This window comes from Gymnoscopelus braueri (genome assembly GCF_963280865.1).
Source record: "Gymnoscopelus braueri genome assembly, chromosome: 22".
Lineage (NCBI taxonomy): Eukaryota > Metazoa > Chordata > Actinopteri > Myctophiformes > Myctophidae > Gymnoscopelus > Gymnoscopelus braueri.
The window spans coordinates 20,961,154-20,980,412 of NC_137624.1; the positions used below are offsets into that span (position 1 = coordinate 20,961,154).

A 19,259-nucleotide genomic window follows, 5' to 3' on the forward strand; every position below is an offset into this window, starting at 1 on the left:
TCCAGCTCTGAGGGTGAAGTGATGCCAGATTTGGGAGTGGTGTAGACTCAATGGGCAACAATGCCAGTGATTCAGAAGCTTGTAGAGTCACGTTGACAACCACCTGTTCCTTCTCTGAACAACTGCTACTTCCTGTTTTTGCAGAGAGCCCCATGTAGCCAGAATAAAACCTATCTGGCACTAAGCCTGTGTGCTTGCCCGTCCACAGTATGTACACTGCAGTCTTCTTGGACACATAAACTGGACAAAAGACTGCAACTCCATAAGAGAATTAAGGTCAATGTCAGTTAAAGTTCAGTCGTTTTGGAATGCAAACAGGGCAGGGCAGACAGACGCATGATGTGCACGCACGCAGCCACGCACGCACAAAGCCCCCGTAGATATGAGTAAATTTTTGGGCATGTGTCTTGTGACTGCACACAGTTGGTGTGGTTCATAGCAGAACAACAACTTCCGCATTAAAGGCATGCCTCTCTCACTGTCTTAAAATGAGGAAACCGCCGGTTGACTTCTCTTCAGTTTTGTTCACACCAGACTAAGCATAGTCTGCACGAAAGTACAGTTTGCTAATCGTCGCTGCCAGGTGGAAACCGCGTATGTCCAAAACCGTTACTTTTCAGGAAATTTCAGGAAAATAACTTGCGTTCCAGTCAATCCAATGTAGTTATTATCTAATCACAAGCTCTTGTTAATTTAATTGTTAAATATGTATAAAAACCACAGACGGACTTAACCACTTTCAACCTGTTTTGGCCATGTCATTCATTACAGGCAAACATTTTCAAAATGTTTTGAAAATAGCAGATCTCACGACGCGTCACATCACTACGCATTGTGAGATTGTAGATTGTAGAACACTGTCATATACAATGATATAGAGCGTTAATTTACTTAAAGCATAACAAATTTTAATATGGAGACATAGGTTTCTGCCCGACAGAGACTAAATGTAAAACAATGTCTAATTTCCAACAACCTCCCATGTGTCAGGTTGAGGACAGCATGTCATGTGTTACATTCAGGTATCAACACAAGCCTGTTCTTCGTTGTTAGCACTGGCAGTGACTCATGTTGTTAATTAAATGTTGAAATCAATCTTTATTAATCCTTAAGGGGGATATTGGAGGACAACATATGGGACCAGAGCTTAATAACGGAGCTGCATGTACTTTGCTGAACTGGTCTGGTAATCAGCCAGTGCATGGGAGGGATAAGTGCAGCACAAGAAGTATAACATATCTTTACAGCCAACTGTTGGCCAGCTGTCATTTGGCTCAGGACAGTCAGTTCTCTGTTGGCCCCTCTTGATGGAGGTGGGCATCTGGAGTTTCCTTTGAGTGTGTGTGTGTGTGTGTGTGTGTGTGTGTGTGTGTGTGTGTGTGTGTGTGTGTGTGTGTGTGTGTGTGTGTGTGTGTGTGTGTGTGTGTGTGTGTGTGTGTGTGTGTGTGTGTGTGTGTGTGTGTGTGTGTGTGTGTGTGTGTGTGTGTGTGTGTGTGTGTGTTCACGCGCATGTTTGTGTTTGTGAGAATCTGTCTCTTGGTTCGTCTGTGTTGTCTGTTGGACCATGTGTGTATGCAATCTGTGTCTCTGTCTGTGTGATTGTGCAGAGCCATTCCAAAGTAACTGTTAATTTGCAGCACAGTAGGGTGCATTACTAGAGACACTGAGAGGAACTTAAGGAACTGTGCATCAATGTCAAGGACAAGAGGCAACAGACAACACTGTGCTAAGTAGGGCTGCAACTACAGTATCCATTATTTTCTTAGTGATTAATCTATCAATTACAGAAGTGTGTTTCTTACACTATTCTTCAAACAAATAATTCCTCAGTTTAGGCAGATTTCATCATAATACTGTCACGATACCGGTTGCTTGACCCATTTACCACACTGGAACTCTAAACTTGACAGTGCAGTAATGCTGTAATGATGGATTTCAAATGTGTGATCAACTTGCACTCTTGTAACCAGAGGACACCTTAAAGGTTCATTTTGACACCCCCAGGTTTAAATTAACACTGGATTGTGCTGTGGTGTAGAAGGTGTAGGTGTAGGTGTAGGTCCCAGGGTTGTTTGTGGTTAATGCTGATGGACAGCCACTTGTGGACTCTCTCTCTCTCACACACACACACACACACACACACACACACACACACACACACACACACACACACACACACACACACACACACACACACACACACACACAGGGGTCAGGGATAAAACCTGAAGCCATGGAATGTGAGGTAATATTAGGACATGTGTCTGCCTGGCACTTCTGCCCGTCAACCCGGCCCCAGCTACCGGAACACAACGTTCTATATTACGGACTGGAAAAAACTGTGGTTGTGCCCGTGTGTGTGTGTGTCTGTGTGTGTTTGTGTCTGAGGATGGTGTTGGCAGTAAGTGTCCGCATGCACTGCCCTATGATTGCGTAATAACATGAGCAAATGAGTTCACAGGGGTCTGTAAGTTGATCCCCTTAAACCCTATGGCATCCCCCTACTCTGGGTCTGGGGGGGACATTCGCCAAAAACAGCCCATCTACAAGTTCACAACACGTTGCATTGCAACACGTTGTGAGCTTATAGATCAGCTATATTTTTGCAAAGAGATATGGTGTAGAGGGAAAAAAGAGCAGACCTACAGTAGTACAGAGCCAACTCAGGTCAAGGTTACTACAAAGGGTTTAGTGATTAAGTCTGGCAACAGTGTAAGCCCCGTCATCACACAGACATAACCTTCAAATAGATCAAAATCATTTAGAAACCCTTCCCAGGTAACAAGCTACAGCACCCCATCACCCACGCGACCGCACCAAGAAAAATTGTTCGTAATTCAGGTACAGAAGAGAATGACCTAAATTTGTTCTTGAGCTCAATTAATCAATCTTCCGCAGACTAATTTAGGCTTGATAGGCTTTTATCACATAACAAATCCATTTGGATTTTTGCCATTAGTATAGCAATAAGATATATTTCATTCAACATGAAAACAAGCTGTTACAAGATTAGCTTAAAATGACTGTATTGTCTCCAAGGTGAAGCAGCAGCGCTTTGAAAGGAACAATGAAGTATACAGTACAAAAACAAAAATAACAAATACACAATGCAGGAATATAATACAATACTATGATGAAAACACTACGGTCACAGCTAGTTGATAAAATAAACTATATTAACTGATTTGATAAACAAATTAGATAAGTGGAACCCGTTTATGCTGTGTATGAGCCTAAAATTAGTTCCACTATGTATATCAGCAGAATATTAATAGGCTTATATTGTTTAATTATCATAACTTGTTAGTTACTCATAATAATATTGTGAGTTTCAACTTATATAATAATGCTGAAACAGTGCATTGTGGGGAAATGACAGAGGTATGACCATGCCATAAATAATATCACGTGCACCAAAGAACAAATCAGGTTAATAAATAAATAAATAAATAAGACCTGACCAAAGATTTCTCTTCAGCAAGTAATGATTAAAAGTAAAGTTAAATCGTCACTGACAATAATGTCAATGATTATGAGTGTTTCTCAGCAGGTCAGGTGCAGCTGCACACACTCCAGCATGCAGGCTTTTCCATTAACAACATGCAGTCTATTTGTTTTGATTGTGGGTGTGTGTGGGGGGGTGTGTGTGTGTGTGTGGTTTTATTCATAGTGATAACATCATTTATGTGGGCAGGTAGCCTATTATGTCCTACATTTTTATCACTCGTGCGAGAGTATCCGCGGAAGTGGACCAACAGTAGCCTATAGAGGCTATTCTGTGAAGTGATGGAGCCGCCAGAGCCTTAACTTTATTCAACATGTGGTATAGTTTGTTAGCATAGTCCTATAGGCTGCATATAGACTATTAAGCCTTCGAACTTAAACTTTAATTTAAACAATTTAAACAAAAAATCATATAAATAAAGGGCTGTATGTTCCTCAGAACAAATTGATATAATTATAAATAGCCTACATTTAGAGTAGTCTAACAGCATTCCCTGTCTTCCTCCAGTAGTAGGTAGTCAAAACTCTTAATATGATAGCAGCGTGACTGTGATTCTAGAGATTGCAATGAATAAATGGCTGAACTATTTCTCGAAAATCCTGGTTTGCATGCTTAGCTACCCTTAAGGGTTGTAGACTACGCATACATGATTTTTTTTTTCACATAATAATGTCACTGCATGCGTTCACATAATAAGTCTGTAAGTCCAGACAATCTACAATATCAACCTTTCATCATCAACAGTTGCAGAAAATGATGATGGGCCGGTGTCTAGGAACCTATTTCTTCCAGGTCCAATGATATGATTTCTGAAACGCATTTAACGCTATAACTCATCAGCAGCGGGGAATAAATTAGGCCTATTTATTTTTATTAATCACAAAAAAAATATCACAATTGTGTGTGAAACGATCACTTCAGATCAGAATGTCGAATTGACAAGCGGGAGAATGAAAGAAAGTAGCGCGCGTCTGTGTGGTCACTTACCTCACGCACTGTAACGGAGCACTAGAATAAACATATTCATGGCCGTCCAAATAAAGAGCGCATCTGGACTGATGGCAGCAAAAGAAGAAAAAAAGAAGAAGATCTTCATCAGTTGCAAAGCATCCACAGTATAAACCAAGCCAGAAATGCAGTTCAGGGAATCAAAAGGTGTGTGTGATACGACATATCGATATTTAGAGGGGTTCCTTCTCGATCTGATTGCTATCCTATCCACTCCCCCCTTCCTTCCATACAGCACAGGTACACAGTATAGCTACACACACACACACACACACACACACACACACACACACACACACACACACCCTCGCTTTGACAACCATTGCGTCTAGATCCCATCACCCGGAGGGACGATCGTGCCGCCTGCGATTTGTTGGTTTGGTTGTCAGGGCAACCGCTGATGCGACACACACAATGATGTCAAAATGTATAATAAAAATAAATAATGTGCTCTCTGTGTGGAGTTGACACAGGAACTACAATGACAGATACAGTAGAGTAGCCTATTTGCTGTGAGCTTTTTGAAGGAATACCAAAACGCTCGCCCCAAAACACAGTCGCCCCGGCGCAAATCCGGCGGTATTCACCTGGTATTCCTAAACGTAACCTCAGTAAACCATGTCTAAACCCAACTTAATTGTTAGTTCCTATACGTAACCTCAGTAAAACGGTGCCAAAACCTAGCCTTATTCCTAAACGTAACCTCAGTCAAACTATGGCTAACCCGTAACTTATTTCTAACCGTATCCTCTCAGTAAAACAAATACAAGAATACAAGAACCGCTGGTCCGCTGTTTTGGGGCGAGTTTTCCGGTGACCTTTTGAAAAGAGGTAATCTTCCAAATAGGGCTGGCAAGTGGCAACCCTCCTGGATCCTGCTGGAGTCTCCTTCATTTCAACCACATCTCCTGGTCCTGGAGGACCCGTGGGTTGTAATTTCTCCTGGATTTCTCCTTGATTTGATATCAATAACTCCCTTTACATCTACAATGTTAAAAAGTTTAACTTGTCGCATCGCAACCTATTGTGAGCTTGTAGATCTGCTACTTTCAAACATTTTAGCACTTTTGCTTTTGGTACTTGCCTATGCCAATACTTTAGTAGGCTACCTTTACTCAAGTAACATTTTGAACACATTACTTGTGAGTATTTTTATATTGTGGTATTGCTACTTTTACTTAAGTAAAATATCTGAGTAGCCTACTTCTTCCACCACTGATCCAAACACACATTTGCCAAAAAAAAATTTGTGGGTGCAAAAACTCATGGATGTGTAGTCGTGTAGCCTATCACAGTGCGACCGATGCCCGGGCTATGGGATAAAGACAACCTTTGACAGCTCAGGATGCATTGCGAAGGGAGCGTGATATGATATCCCTCCGCCGGGGTTCGTGTTTGAACTGTGTCCCGCGGACAAATGCATTCTGGCGTTGACTGGCTGGCGACCACGGCGGAGGGAACGGACATCGTGCACATCCTGACCTAAAACATGACGCATTTTGTCATGCTGTACGATATGCTCATAAAAACATCAAACACGTATATTTATAGGTGGTACTATTTTAATGTTGTGAGCAAGGATAAAAGATGTAAAGGGGCAAGCCGGAACAAGCCGCTTTTCGAGGCGTGGGCTGTGGCTGTGTGGTTTTAAAGAGACAGACAGAGGATGCGCTTTGTCAAGTGCGCGTTCACCTAGCTCTGGTCCAGCGTGAGTTCTCTCTAACGCCCTGCCAGACCGAAAATTCCACTACCATGCGAGGTCTCCGTCTTTAGTAAAAAATAAACGAAACTATTTCGCTACTCACTGAAACAAAGGCAGTTTTGTGTTGATGAAAGTTTATTCTCCAGGGTGGGAAGCCTCTCAGGACCCACCTTATTTGTATAATATACCTTTTGGGGCAGAAAATAAAATATGTCCGCCAGACGGAAATCATTTGATTTACTCCACTGGCGTCCTCTACAGGTCTGGTCAATATAAATTGACCATTGACCACATCTGTAGAGGGCGCAGTGGAGTAAATACAATAATATAAATGGAATTTTCGGTCTATGAGCAGAGAAGCGCGCCTGGCAGGGCCTATCATCAGAGAGAATTCACTAACGCTCTGTCTGGACCAGAGCTAGCGTTCACCATGGACCAGTCACCAGTCTATCAAGTTAAACTATAGCATATATCACTAACTTTGCTGAAGATATGAAAGGTTTAAATACATCTCTAATAGGCTAAACAATTACAGTCTAAGCACCTTTCCTACTCTGAAGATGTCCTGCTGGTTGTAAAGGTGGTACATATCCCCTCCTGAACAATACATAAAATACATTATTAATAATCAGTCCCTGTTTTGGGCATGCCATTATAGGTGAAAAGTTTTTAAAAATGTATATATATATATTTAAATAAAAGGATATAATTGGCTATCTTCACATTTTTGCAAGACACTATTAAATATGCAATGAAGCATATAGCTAAAATAACAATGGTTAATTGATTTGTTGATATATAATAATAAATGATAGGCTATAGGCTACGTACATTTAAAAAAAGTGCTTCTTGATTATTCAATTAATCAAAAAAGTAATTGATGGAATAATCATTAAGATAATCATGCAGCCCTGTCTAGGTTCTCACTAATATGATGCTAGAGGAGTGACAGTTTGGGTTGCAGGTTATTTCCTAATTTACATTGTTGGCAGAATGAGTCTTAGCAGTGATTCACCACCATCACTTTTCTTTCTTTCTTTCTTCTAGGATATCCTGTTTTCTGACATGTGAATGTACTATGAATACACTGAATGCAGCATAAATCTCCTCTCTCTCTGAGCCAAATCATCCTGTTCAGTGTGTGGGTTCGTTTGGCTGTTATCTCTGGAGATTTCATTGTAGGAGGAAGATGATGCAAGTTTTAAATGGTTCTGTCAAGAGAAAAGAAAAGAAGGAAGACTATGGCTCCTATGATTCACAATCTGAGAATTGCCATTATAGGCACGTATCTGTTTTAAAGCAGTGGTTTTCAAACTTTTTCATGTTAAGGACCCCCAAGGTATTTGGCTACGGGACGCCCATCTGAAAATATTTGTGTTGTTAAAATGCTTCAAACTTTTCCCAAATTGGTCAAGTTAGACCCCCTACCCCCTCCCCCCCAAGGACCCCTGGGGGGGACGGACCACTTTGAGGACCACCGTTTTAAAGGCAATGTAATCGAAAGTTAGCAGATTGCTTTATTACGTTTATTGAGTCAATTTACTGAATTCACTACATTTTGAAATAAATGTGACTTGAATGATTTGACTTGATTTGAATAATAAACATTTGTAAATTTGATTAATATGAAAGCAAACAAATGCACAAAGAACATGGGTCCTGAAATGTAAATACCATTTTAAAGCAGTGTATAGTTCACCGCTTGTTCAAATGTGTAAATCACAATCTTCTACAGTAATGAAAAGATTATAACAATAACAATTGAATAACAGATCTGAACTACAGTATAATACTATTTAAAAGATTGGCACATTTTTTTAATTCATCAAGTAAACAAGACAACATTTTCATAGTGTTATGATGTCCAAAATAGCCCATTTCTTTCAGACAACCATGTATTTCTCACATATCAGCTAATTGCCATTATAACAATCATTAGGGCTAATTACATGTAAGTTACCTAAGCTACTCTATTTTCCTAGTTGACTTCACCAAAAATATTATAAAGCTAGACAAAACATCACATACTTTACAGTAACTGCTGACAATTACGTTTGCAGTAGTACATCACAACCATCTTTGTTCTCCCCCATCCTATCCACTCTTTTCATTTAAATTCTCGATGTATTTTAGGCACTACAATCTGGGAACCCATTCGGTAAAAAAAAAAGAGAGAGAGAGAGAGAGATTATAGGCACTATAAAACTAATCTAAAACTATGCAATCTTTGGCTGTAGATAGCATTTGGGAATGCCATTTCTATGCTTTTAGTAGACATGATGAATCCCATATAAAGTGCAAAAGTAGTCTCAAATGTGTGTTTCACAGACATAAACGGGAAATCTATGGTTGAGCACCGTAGTGTACAACCACTGTACAATACTACAGAATTAAATACAGCAGCAGTGCTTTCAGATCAGAGAAGAAAAAACCCTATGGCCATTATATTCATCCATTAGCCAGAAGCATCAATGCATCTCAGGCTGCCCTTCTAAACTCATCAGTTACTTGTAATACGCTGTACCTTGCACTATAAAGGCTATTTTATGCTCCATTGTACGATGGTGTCACGCACCGAAATTAGTCGCATCTGTGACGTGTTGTGAGCTCATAGATTGGCTATTTTCGGTGCACGACACTGTTGCATGACAAAGTATAAATCTTGAGATTTGGCTCAAACTGGCTTTGACTCAAATCATTGTCAATACAAAAGTACATCACTGACAATAACATGGATGAGCTTATGTGATCACTAGTTACTGAAATATGTCAAAAGTCGTTTGCTGACAATTCATTCGTTCAAGCTTTATGTGACATTTTCAAGCAATCATTTAGTATGGCCTTGGTATTTTTGTGCCATTGCATTGTTATTTTTGTTTTGTTATAGATCTAATCACAAAGTCCTAAAGTGAGTGACCACATAATTACAGCATGTTTCAAAAAATGTGAGCTATATCTAATTTGGGAATAATGAGAGCTACATATTAACACATTCTGGCAAGATCAGATCATAAATCTGACTGAAATATTAATAAGTTAATCTGTACTGTAGCCATTGAGAACAAATGTAAGGCTAATGTATTCTTCATTGAAAGGCCATTTTCAACTGAAAAAATGACATTTTGAAGTCCGACACTGTCAGTGTCAACAGAAACTTATAAAACAGCCTATCCATAAATACTGATTCAGCATCATTCCACAATCTCCTCAAACACGTTTTGCAGGCTACTCTTTCCATGGATATCTTTTAAGTGGCGCCGTAGGCCTGGCTTGTGTGCGAAGTGCACAGCACAGTAGTTACACTTGTGGGGCTTATCCCCCGTGTGCAGGTTGAGATGGTCTTGCAGGGTGGCCTTCTGGGAAAATGTCTTGTGGCACAATGGACACCGGAAGGGCTTGACCCCGGTGTGGACGCGGATGTGGCGTGTCAGGTTACTCTTCTGAGAGAAGCTTTTGCCACAGAGCAGGCACAAGTACTGCCTGTGCTCCTTCAGGTGTCCCACGTAACTCTCCAGGTGCTGGAAGACCCGGTCACACCTCCTGCACAGGTATGGCCTCTCGACCAATAGGCTGCTTGTGTCTTCTGTTAGTTCTGCTCTAGACAGGTGACTCTCTGAGAGGTGGGCCCCGGTGAGGCAAAATATTTGGGATTCTGAGGAGCCTCCACCTTCTTGCATGTGAGCTGCCAGCATGTACTCTTCCTCTTCCTCCCTTGGACTCTCCTCCTCCTGTATCCCACGATCCTGGGAGCTGTCTGCCAATCTTGACTCAGGACTCAGAGTGGGACTTCCCCTGTTTGAAGAGGGAGACCCGTTACTTCTAAAGAGTGTGGGGGGCCGCCGTTTGCGCCTGTGGGCACCTATAAATGGGTAGATATCGTAGCAGGAGCTGTTGGTGTGTACATGCTGGGTCTCTCCGATGTCCTCTGAATCCAGAATCCCCTCCTGATTGGCTGTGTCCTCTGATAATTCTGATTTAATTCCACCCACCTTCTCATCTTCTTTGGCCTCCCACAGCTCCTGACTATCCACCATGGCCTCTTGACCATTCCATTCTGACTTTGGTCCATTTGAAACAGTTCCCTCTATACTTGCTTCCCTCTGATCTTGGAGACAGATGCTGGGCTTGGGTGTGTCTCTTTCCTGCTGGTCTTGGAAGCGAACAATTGGCCAACCGCTGTCTGGTTGCTGGGTCTCCTCTCCTTCCCCCCCTGCAGGTCTCTCCAGTTTCAAGTGGGCCAATGTTGGATTGAGATACTGGGAGACAGCCTGAGCACACCTCTCTACCACCTGGCCCATCCGGAGGGCACTGGCTGCAGTCAGATAATTCACCAGTTCTCGAAGTGGGATCTACAAAAAGATAAATGGAATAATACGGTTAAACCAGTGGTGTGATGGTAGTTGAAGTTGAAGGTGGGTATGCCAGAGAGGGTACATGGACAAAATATGACCAGGTGCCCTGTCTACCATAGCCTCTGGTCTGTCACTCTCTGCCCCTAGTGCCCTGCCAACCAATACCCCAGAGCCTTCTACTGGAGAGTTACGTCAATGACGGGGCAGAAACAGCGCCGGTCATGTGGTTCATGTAAACTCGAAATAGTGACAAACGCTCATAGACTCCAGTGTATTCTGTAAACTTCCGGTTCAGGACTGTGTCACTATTCGCCAATAGAAGGCTCTGTAGAAGACTGGCCCGATGAAGTGAACGGAGGTGACGCATGGCTCTGAACTACCCCATAGGCCAATGGTTCTCAAACTGTCAAGGACCCCCAAATTGATATGTATTTGGCCGCGGACCCCCATCTGAAAATATTTTGTGCCAGGGATCCGCCATACAAGATTTGTGTTAAAATGTTTTAAAAATATTCCATATGTTAAACATTTTTGCAAGAATGAAGAAAGAAGAAAATAGCAGATCTACAAGCTCACAACGTGTCGCAAAGCAACGCGTTGTGAGCCTGTAGATCGGCTATTTTCAAATAGCCAATGTATATTGGGCTCAAGTGGTTAAACTGAATTGAATGCAAAATTTACTCATTTTGCTGGGAACCCCCTGGTACCCCCCCAAGGACCCCTGGGGGGTGGGGGGGGCACTTTAAGAACCAATGCCATAGGCCCTTGCCTGTCACTCTAGCCACCCCCCCCCCCCACCCACACACACACACTGAGTGTTGACATAGACGGATTCATTTAAAAAAGAGCTGAGAAGCAAAAACAAACATCTAAATGATGTCCCACCTCAAGTAGTCCTGTGTAGCAAGACAGGAGGAGTCTCCTTCCAACCTCCACATTGGGCACCACGCTCACATTCAGCTCGGCCCGCCCCTCGTGGAGGAGGAATTGGTCACGCAGGAAGTCTGAGGATGCTGCCAGCACTGCACGGTGACCATGGAAATGAAGAGGGGAGCACGCAGCGGAACCGTGCAGTCCCCCGATGAGAAGTGTAACATCACAGAAGCGGCGGGCCTCTCTCAAGGCGTTCATTTTGCCAAGGACAGAATCACCATGGGCAGGGAACCGGAACTGCAGGTTGTCAGAGGACGTCGACATGGTGACTTGTTTCTGTTTGAGACAGAATATATGTTAATATACCACGATAACAAATAAAATAGCTAACGGATCTGCTATTGCAACATACCAGTGGTTCTGAAACATTTCATGTCAAGGTCAAGGACTCCTAAGGTTCAAGGTCAAGGGTTCAAGGTCTTTATTAATGTCCCAGAAGGGCAATTAGGTTTACAGCAAGAGTAGTGGTTTAAAACATACAGACAGTACAGGACAACAACAGACATGAAACACCATAGCATAAAACATAGGTCTGGGCGCATCTAGTGCAAGAGATAAAGAGATAAGTTGACGTGTATTAGGCTGCAGACCCCCATCTGAAAAGATTTTGTGCCAGGGACCCCCAGAACAGAATATTTAAATTTGTGTTAAAACATTTCCAAATTACTTTTTAAAAAATGGCAGATCTACAAGCTCACACGTTTGGAGATTGGCTATTTTTGAACAGTCAAAGTATAAAATAGGGTTAAAGTGGTAAACTAAAGTGGTAAACTGATTGTGATGGTATCTAATTTGCTGGGGACCCCCTGGAACCTCCTCAAAATAGGGCCCCCGAGGGTCCCTGAACCCCACTTTGAGAACAACTGCAATATACAATGTGAGGCTAATGCACCATAGTCTCTGGAGAGTCAATAGGCCACAGAATCACATTGGCTCTGAATCCTAAAATGGTTTGTTGTGGATGTGGAGGAGCTTCTGGCATGCCTCCACATGGGCAAGACTTTTAGATTTGATGAGGCTCATTAGAGAAGCTTTTTTTGGTGTTGTTTTACATTTGTCCCAGCCAGGTATTTAAAGTTTCAGAATGTCTGGAGCTAAGTGACTGGATGTGATTGATAGACTATGATGCAATGATGATTATTCACCTACTATCATCATCAGGAAAAAAACTATCTTTTTGTCCCTGTATTGTGCATGTATTTCATGTTGATGTATGTGCTGCTTGATTACCTGATTTGTTTTGTACGTATAATATTTTCAACAACAAAAAAATAATACAAAAAGAAATCATGAGGAAATTCGGTCTGAAATGTCAATTTAGGCATACGAATTTCACCCTATGTGCAAATGTACATGCAGTGACAAATACCCCACCACCACCAACCAACAACAACAACCTCATGCAATGAGTAGTGGACTTAACCTTGATCATTCAATCCCACCTTTTTACTGCAGGTTTATCTTCTGTAATGATGTAGGCTACCTAACGGCACCAAGACGTCAAAAGAAGCCACGAGTGTGGCGGAAGAGAACAAAATAATAAAAGGCTAAATTGACCTAATTAATCTTTAACGACTTTTACAATCGCTGTTATCTATAAGTGATACACCACCCAACCATTGCCGTTCCTCGAAAAATATCATGAATGATGGATCAACGCTGCCCGTCGTCGCTCATTGAGAAGAAGGCAGAGGTATACATAATACAAACGACAGCTTCCTTCCTGCTTCCGAAGCATCTTTGCACTGGGTTAGCAGAAGTCTCGCCCCAAAACACGCTCGCCCCCATTTTTCTTGTATTTGTTTTATTGAGGATAAGGTTTCAAATAAGTTTAGGGTTGGGTTTTGCTGAGGTTGAGTTTAGGAATACGCTTAGGGTTTGGCACCGTTTTACTGAGGTTACGTTTAGGAATAATAAGGTTAGGTTGTTTAGTTGACTGGGGTTACGTTTAGGAATACCAGGTGGGGGACCGTTCCGCGGTCGGAAGATTTGCCCCGGGGGCGACTGTGTTTTGGGGCGAGCGTTTTGGTATTCTTGTTTCTTGCACTGTGTGAAAGGATGAATTAATTAACCCTTCCAATGCCTTTGTTTATCATTATCACTGCATAAGAAAGTCCTTTGGGGGAGAAACAAGTGATACGACATCTCACTATTAAAAGGCATTAAATGTAAACAGTCCTCCTCATAATATAATATGTAGGCTAAAAAGCCAGTTCACTGGAAACGATTACCGAATTAAAATAGGGTGACGAAAGAGATGCAATGTCAAAAATAAACCACTTGGTGGTGCTAAGGTTACGTGATTCTCTACCTCTGCGATCGAGCGGTCTGACCTTATGGATCTGTACTGACACGATGAGCAGTGGTGTAAAGTAGCTAAGTACACTACATTTACTCAAGTACATGTACTTACAATTTTGAGGTATCTTTTTTACTTTAGTGGAGTATTGCCAATTTCAACACTTTTACTTCTACTCCACTACATCTCTGAGGAAAATATTGTACTTTTACTCCACTATACAATATTTGAAAACGTTATACTAGTTACTTTTTAGATTTAGATTTGTATTACTAAACATACATCAACCACTTAAGCTCTAGATTTATTTCGGTTATTTGAAAATAGCGACTCATTGTGAGCTTGCAGATCTGCTATTTTGAAATGGGACATATTCTGCATAATGAGTAGCCTACTTTTACTTTTGGTACTTTGAGTGTATTTTGATGCCCATACTTTTGTACTTTTACTCAATTCTGAATACTACACTTTTACTTGTAACGGAGTATTTCTACATTGTGGTAATGATACTTTTACTAAAAAGGTGAGTACTTCTTCCACCACTGGCGATGAGATACTTCTTCATGCTAAATTCAGAAACCTGATGATCCACGAGACAGCAGAGGAGCTACAGTGCTACACAATGTTATGTAGATTGCATTTTTCCAAAGTTGACCCATTTTTATTTATTTTTTAGCAACCATTTTGGCATCCATTTGTAGCTCTGGAGTGTAGCCTAACCAAATTGACCCCGTTACATCTGTACACACACTAGAGTTAAAGCTACAGTCCGGGAATTATTTGAACGAATAAACGTTATTTTAACCATCTGTATTCTGTATCGTTAGAATATATGTTAAATACAGTAGGCCTATTTTAGCACAACTTTTGGTTGTAGGAGTAAGTGGTCTAGTCCTACTCCTCCACTGAGATATTTAGACCCCATGGTATCGGGTAGGACACCTGGTTGAGCGTAGGATCAGTGGTTCTCAACCTGTGTGTCAGGACACCCAGGATGATTGGGGGGGGGGGTCCCCAGGTGACAGGGGAAGTGACAAATTTAAGGACTTTTAAGAAATGAAAAAACAACAAACAACAAATTATAAAAACTGGTCTAACATTGGCCAAATGGTCAAAATAATTAAATAGGCAAAGATTGTGAAAATAGCAGATCTACAAGCTGTATTGTGAGGTTGTAGATCGGCTATTTTCACAATATTTATCTGTGGAACAGAATCTGTGGAGTCAAACAAAATGCCTCAACTCCTACATTCCAAGTGCTTCACAGAGTGTGTGTGTGTGTGTGTGTGTGTGTGTGTGTGTGTGTGTGTGTGTGTGTGTCTGGGGGGGTCTCCCTTGTTCAAATATGATTAGTTTGGGGGGTCACGGCCTGAAAAGGTTGAGATTGAGAACCACTGGCGTAGGTCACAAACAACTCAAAAGTGCAGTACCCTGCCTAATATCTCCCCTGACCAATATTTCAGGGTCGGGATTTCCACTGGGCTGAGCTGTAGAAATTGGTCCCCAGACTCCCCACCAGGCCAACAACAACACGCAGGAGACCATGGTTCGGATCACGGTAGGCAATAGGCATGCCTTGGATCAAGACTATCATGGATGTACTTTATCGAGTCTGACTTTTACTTTCGTATCTGCGATAGTCTTGGCTAGCACCCGCAGTGCGTCCTGCACTTTCACCAGTAAAGCCCGTACTTCTTCGTACATGTACAAAAAACATATATAAGGTGCGTACCCGGTTGCCCCAAATGTTAACTCGCGCTTCGGAGTCTTTGTGAAATGTATTAGTCCGTATTTTTCAATAGATATTTGTTTTAATCCCGTCTGTGGCTGAATGCTATCCTGCCCTCCTCGTTTTACATTGAGTGTAATTCCGGCTTTCACCGGATGCGCCCGTCACTACTGCCCATTGAGGAATACAGGAACTTCCGACAGAATCCGACACAGACGGTATTAAAACACTTCTTTATTGACAAATACTGACTAATACATTGAACAAAGACTCCGAAGCGCGTGTTAACATTTGGGCAAACCGGGTAAGCACCTTATATATATATTTTTGTACATGTACGGAGAAGTGCGGGCTTTACTGGTGAAAGTGCAGGACGCACCGGGGGGTGCTAGCCAAGACTATCGTAGACACGAAAGTAAAAGTCAGACTCGATAAAAAATACATCTATGATAGCCACGATCCAAGGCTAGGTAGGCATGGAACTTGCGGATTGCAGCTTTAACCCTGGCGATTTGACTATTAGAGCGAACACACCCCTGTCTACTCCTCCGCCCATTTATTTTACTCATCCAAACTGATCATTTCGCGTGTTGACTAATAGTGAAAAGTGAACAGAGGTGCTGTGGGTGGGGTGTCTTTGGTAGCCTACTGTCTGTCACACTGTACGTCACGTTATAACCGTCAAATACAAAGCAAATTCATTAACTATGCGAATGCGATAGATAGCGCTGACCGCAGCGAAAAAGGCTGAATCCTCCTCGCTTATGGAGTAAACTTCTGTCACTGACTGAATGGACACTGCCTGCTGGGAGGGCTTTGTTGACATACCACCAACGTGAAGATAAGACAAAGGGGGGTTTGGAATAGTGAATACCTAACGGTAACTGTTGAAAGGAGCTGCGAACACGCGTATAAGTAAGTAGTCTACACACACAGTGGTGGTTTGTGTTGTTTGTTGGATATTATGTGCTGACTTTCTTGTCAATCACCCGATGCAAACTGGCAAAGTGGACCATATCCGTCCAGTGGCGTAAAGTAAGTACATTTACTCAAGTACTGTACTTAAGTACACTTTTGAAGTACTTTTACTTTACTTCTACCCCACTACATCTCAGAGGCAAATATTGTACTTTTACTCCACTACAATTATTTGAAACTTTTAGTTACTTTGTAGATTTGGATTATTATTACAAAACATATACATTAACCACTTCAGCCCTATATATGTCACAGTACGTTTGGAGAACCAGTACGATTGAAGACAGAGCGCTCGTTTTTAGGCACGGGGCTTCGGGGCGATGCGGGGCTTTTCGAGACAGGGTTTATTAGCGAGGCTCGCGAGTCCTCCTTCTCCTTCTCCGTGTGTGTGTGTGTGTGTGTGTGTGTGTGTGTGTGTGTGTGTGTGTGTGTCAGGGAGAAACTAAAACAAAAGCCAGCAGAACACAATAAAAGTATCTTAACAGTCCACCTGATTCGAATGCTATCTGCATTGAATGGGGAAATAGGCGAGTTTATTAGACCTTTGAATGGGCGAAATAGGCGACCTACTTACCTACCCACGATTTATCAGACCATTCATTGGGTGTTATCAAGACATACTAACCTACCAACTGACATGACTTAATAGTTCAGTTTAGGTTTCGCTTTTGGTTTTGGACCCTGACGGAGGCGCGCAGTCACAGGCGAACTGTCACCCCGTGAAGGACCACAGAGGGAGCTAAGGCGACCGAGTTGCCGTCCTGAACGGTGTGACGTTCGCCTGTGCCTACTCAGCGCCGTTTGAGTTATGTACCGATAGGCACAGAATCGTAAATATTGTTGTGCGGACTGCTCCGCCTCCAAGTAGGTCAGTAGCTCCTGAATGAATGGTCTGATAAATCGCGGGTAGGTAGTAGCCTATTTCGCCCATTGAAAGGTCTAATAAACTCGCCTATTTCCCCATTCAATGCATTGATAGCACTCGAAGCCGGTCACACACGCGCGCACGTGTGTGTGTGGTCGCGGCAATATATGCTTGTGCACAAGCCTGGCTTGTGGCTCCCTCTAGTGTTGCTTCTACAGAATTGCTGGGTGGGTGGTAAAAACGAGCGAGCCTTCTTCAATCGTACTGGTTCTCCAATCATACTGTAACATATACACTCCTGCCATTTGAAAATAGCCGATCTACAAGCTCACAATGCATCAGAACCCATGCATACAAGATTTTTGGTGTTAAAAATGAAAAAAATATTCAACATTTTCAAAGAATGTCAAGATTTTTTGAAAATAGCTTATTTGGGGACCCCCTGGAACCCCCTCAAGGACCCCTGGGGGAACCACTGGTATAGGGTATGACATGATAGGGCGCGTTCGAAAATACAGCACTGAGCGCACTGGCCAATACAAACTAATAGGCGAGTGTGCTCCGGTGCGTAATTTCCGAACGCACCCTATGAGTGACTTTGGAGCTACCAACCTGACTAGAGCTACATCTGGGTTTAGAATAGCCTTGGATCAAGACTATCATCATAGATGTGTTTTATCGAGTTTTGCTTTTGTATCTGTGATACAATACTGCAAAAGTCTAGGTTTAGAATTGATGTTCTTGTTTCCTGTATTGATTGGTCTGCTCTTAATAAAGGATTATTAAATGTAGTTAGTTACACTCTCACAAAACAACAACAATAGAAACACATTATAGAGAAACACAAATAGTGTTTCTATTGAAAGAGAGCTGACTAACACCACCCTTGACAGGCAGTAGCCTTGTAGTAAAATAGTAATAGTCTATGCAGGACAGGAGACCCCTCCTTCCCCCCTCAGAAAGTTAGAAACAGGCTTTATTAATTAAAATGCCAACATGTTTCGACCATCAGGTCTTCATCAGGTCAGGAATGAATGCAGAACAAACACTGTCATTAAATAGTGTTGAAAACATGCCTAGTAATTAACCATTTAACAAGCTGCTATATGCACCTGGGGGCATAGCAGTTACTAGAGCGTAATTACACAAGAACAACCACTCAATCAACAACTAGGAGGCTGCACCTGAGTGACTCCCAGGTAAATTCATCATTTAGAACATGAAATATCTATATACCAAACCACAACAAACAATAATACTATACTTTAATACATCAAAATCACAATAGGCCCATAGCATGTCATATCATAATAACCATAAATATAAAGGAATGAATGAAAACACATAAAACACCCCAGGAGCGGTGAGAGCATCAAGAGAGTGAATCCAGAAGGTTTCCCTATGGGCCAAGCGACCCCGCCCTTATGAGAGTGTTCCCTGAACCCCCTGTGTTTGCATTCAGAAGAGCTCCCACAATAAGAGACAAACTTGCTCATAGTTACCTCCCTCCTGCAAAGAAGCAATCTTGGCTCAATAGACTAATCAGTGTTTTTAAATGTGTGCATTGTCCACATTGCTCCAATGTTCTCCAGACAATAACATTTGTTGGTTTCAAGTCTAAGACCCCAAAAACCTATAAGATTGACGATTTTATTAATCGCAACACCACCCATGTTATTTACTGTCTCACTTGCACATGTCCTAATATTTTTTGGAGTGTGTTTGTTCTACATTCATTGCCCTGATGAAGACCTGATTGATAAAGCCCGTTCTCCTCTTTTAACTGAAGTGCCCGGATCTTCAGTTTTTTCAACCTACAATATTACTTGAGTTGACACTCTTCCTCTGGAGGTGGGGGGTTTCCCTGTACTTCTTCAAAATCTGAGCT

General features: G+C 42.0%; 2 protein-coding genes across 2 annotated transcripts in view; one reads left to right on the plus strand and one right to left on the minus strand.

Annotated features, from left to right (window-relative positions):
* Nucleotides 1-7,880: 7,880 nt before the first annotated feature.
* Nucleotides 7,881-13,144, minus strand: LOC308078161 (uncharacterized protein). Its single transcript, XM_080419283.1, has 3 exons — nucleotides 12,943-13,144; nucleotides 11,453-11,776; nucleotides 7,881-10,564 (listed from the first exon to the last, which is right to left on the minus strand). The coding sequence occupies exons 2-3, from the start codon at nucleotides 11,762-11,764 to the stop codon at nucleotides 9,407-9,409; spliced, it is 1,470 nt and encodes a 489-aa protein (XP_080275409.1). The 5' UTR covers nucleotides 11,765-11,776; nucleotides 12,943-13,144; the 3' UTR covers nucleotides 7,881-9,406.
* A 3,034-nt stretch (nucleotides 13,145-16,178) lies between these two features.
* The window catches only part of LOC308077919 (tyrosine-protein kinase JAK2-like), a 33,063-nt gene continuing 29,982 nt past the window's right edge, over nucleotides 16,179-19,259 (plus strand). The window contains exon 1 of the mRNA XM_080418917.1: nucleotides 16,179-16,443. The gene's annotated coding sequence lies outside the window, so the exon portion shown is untranslated. The remainder of the gene's footprint in view (nucleotides 16,444-19,259) is intronic.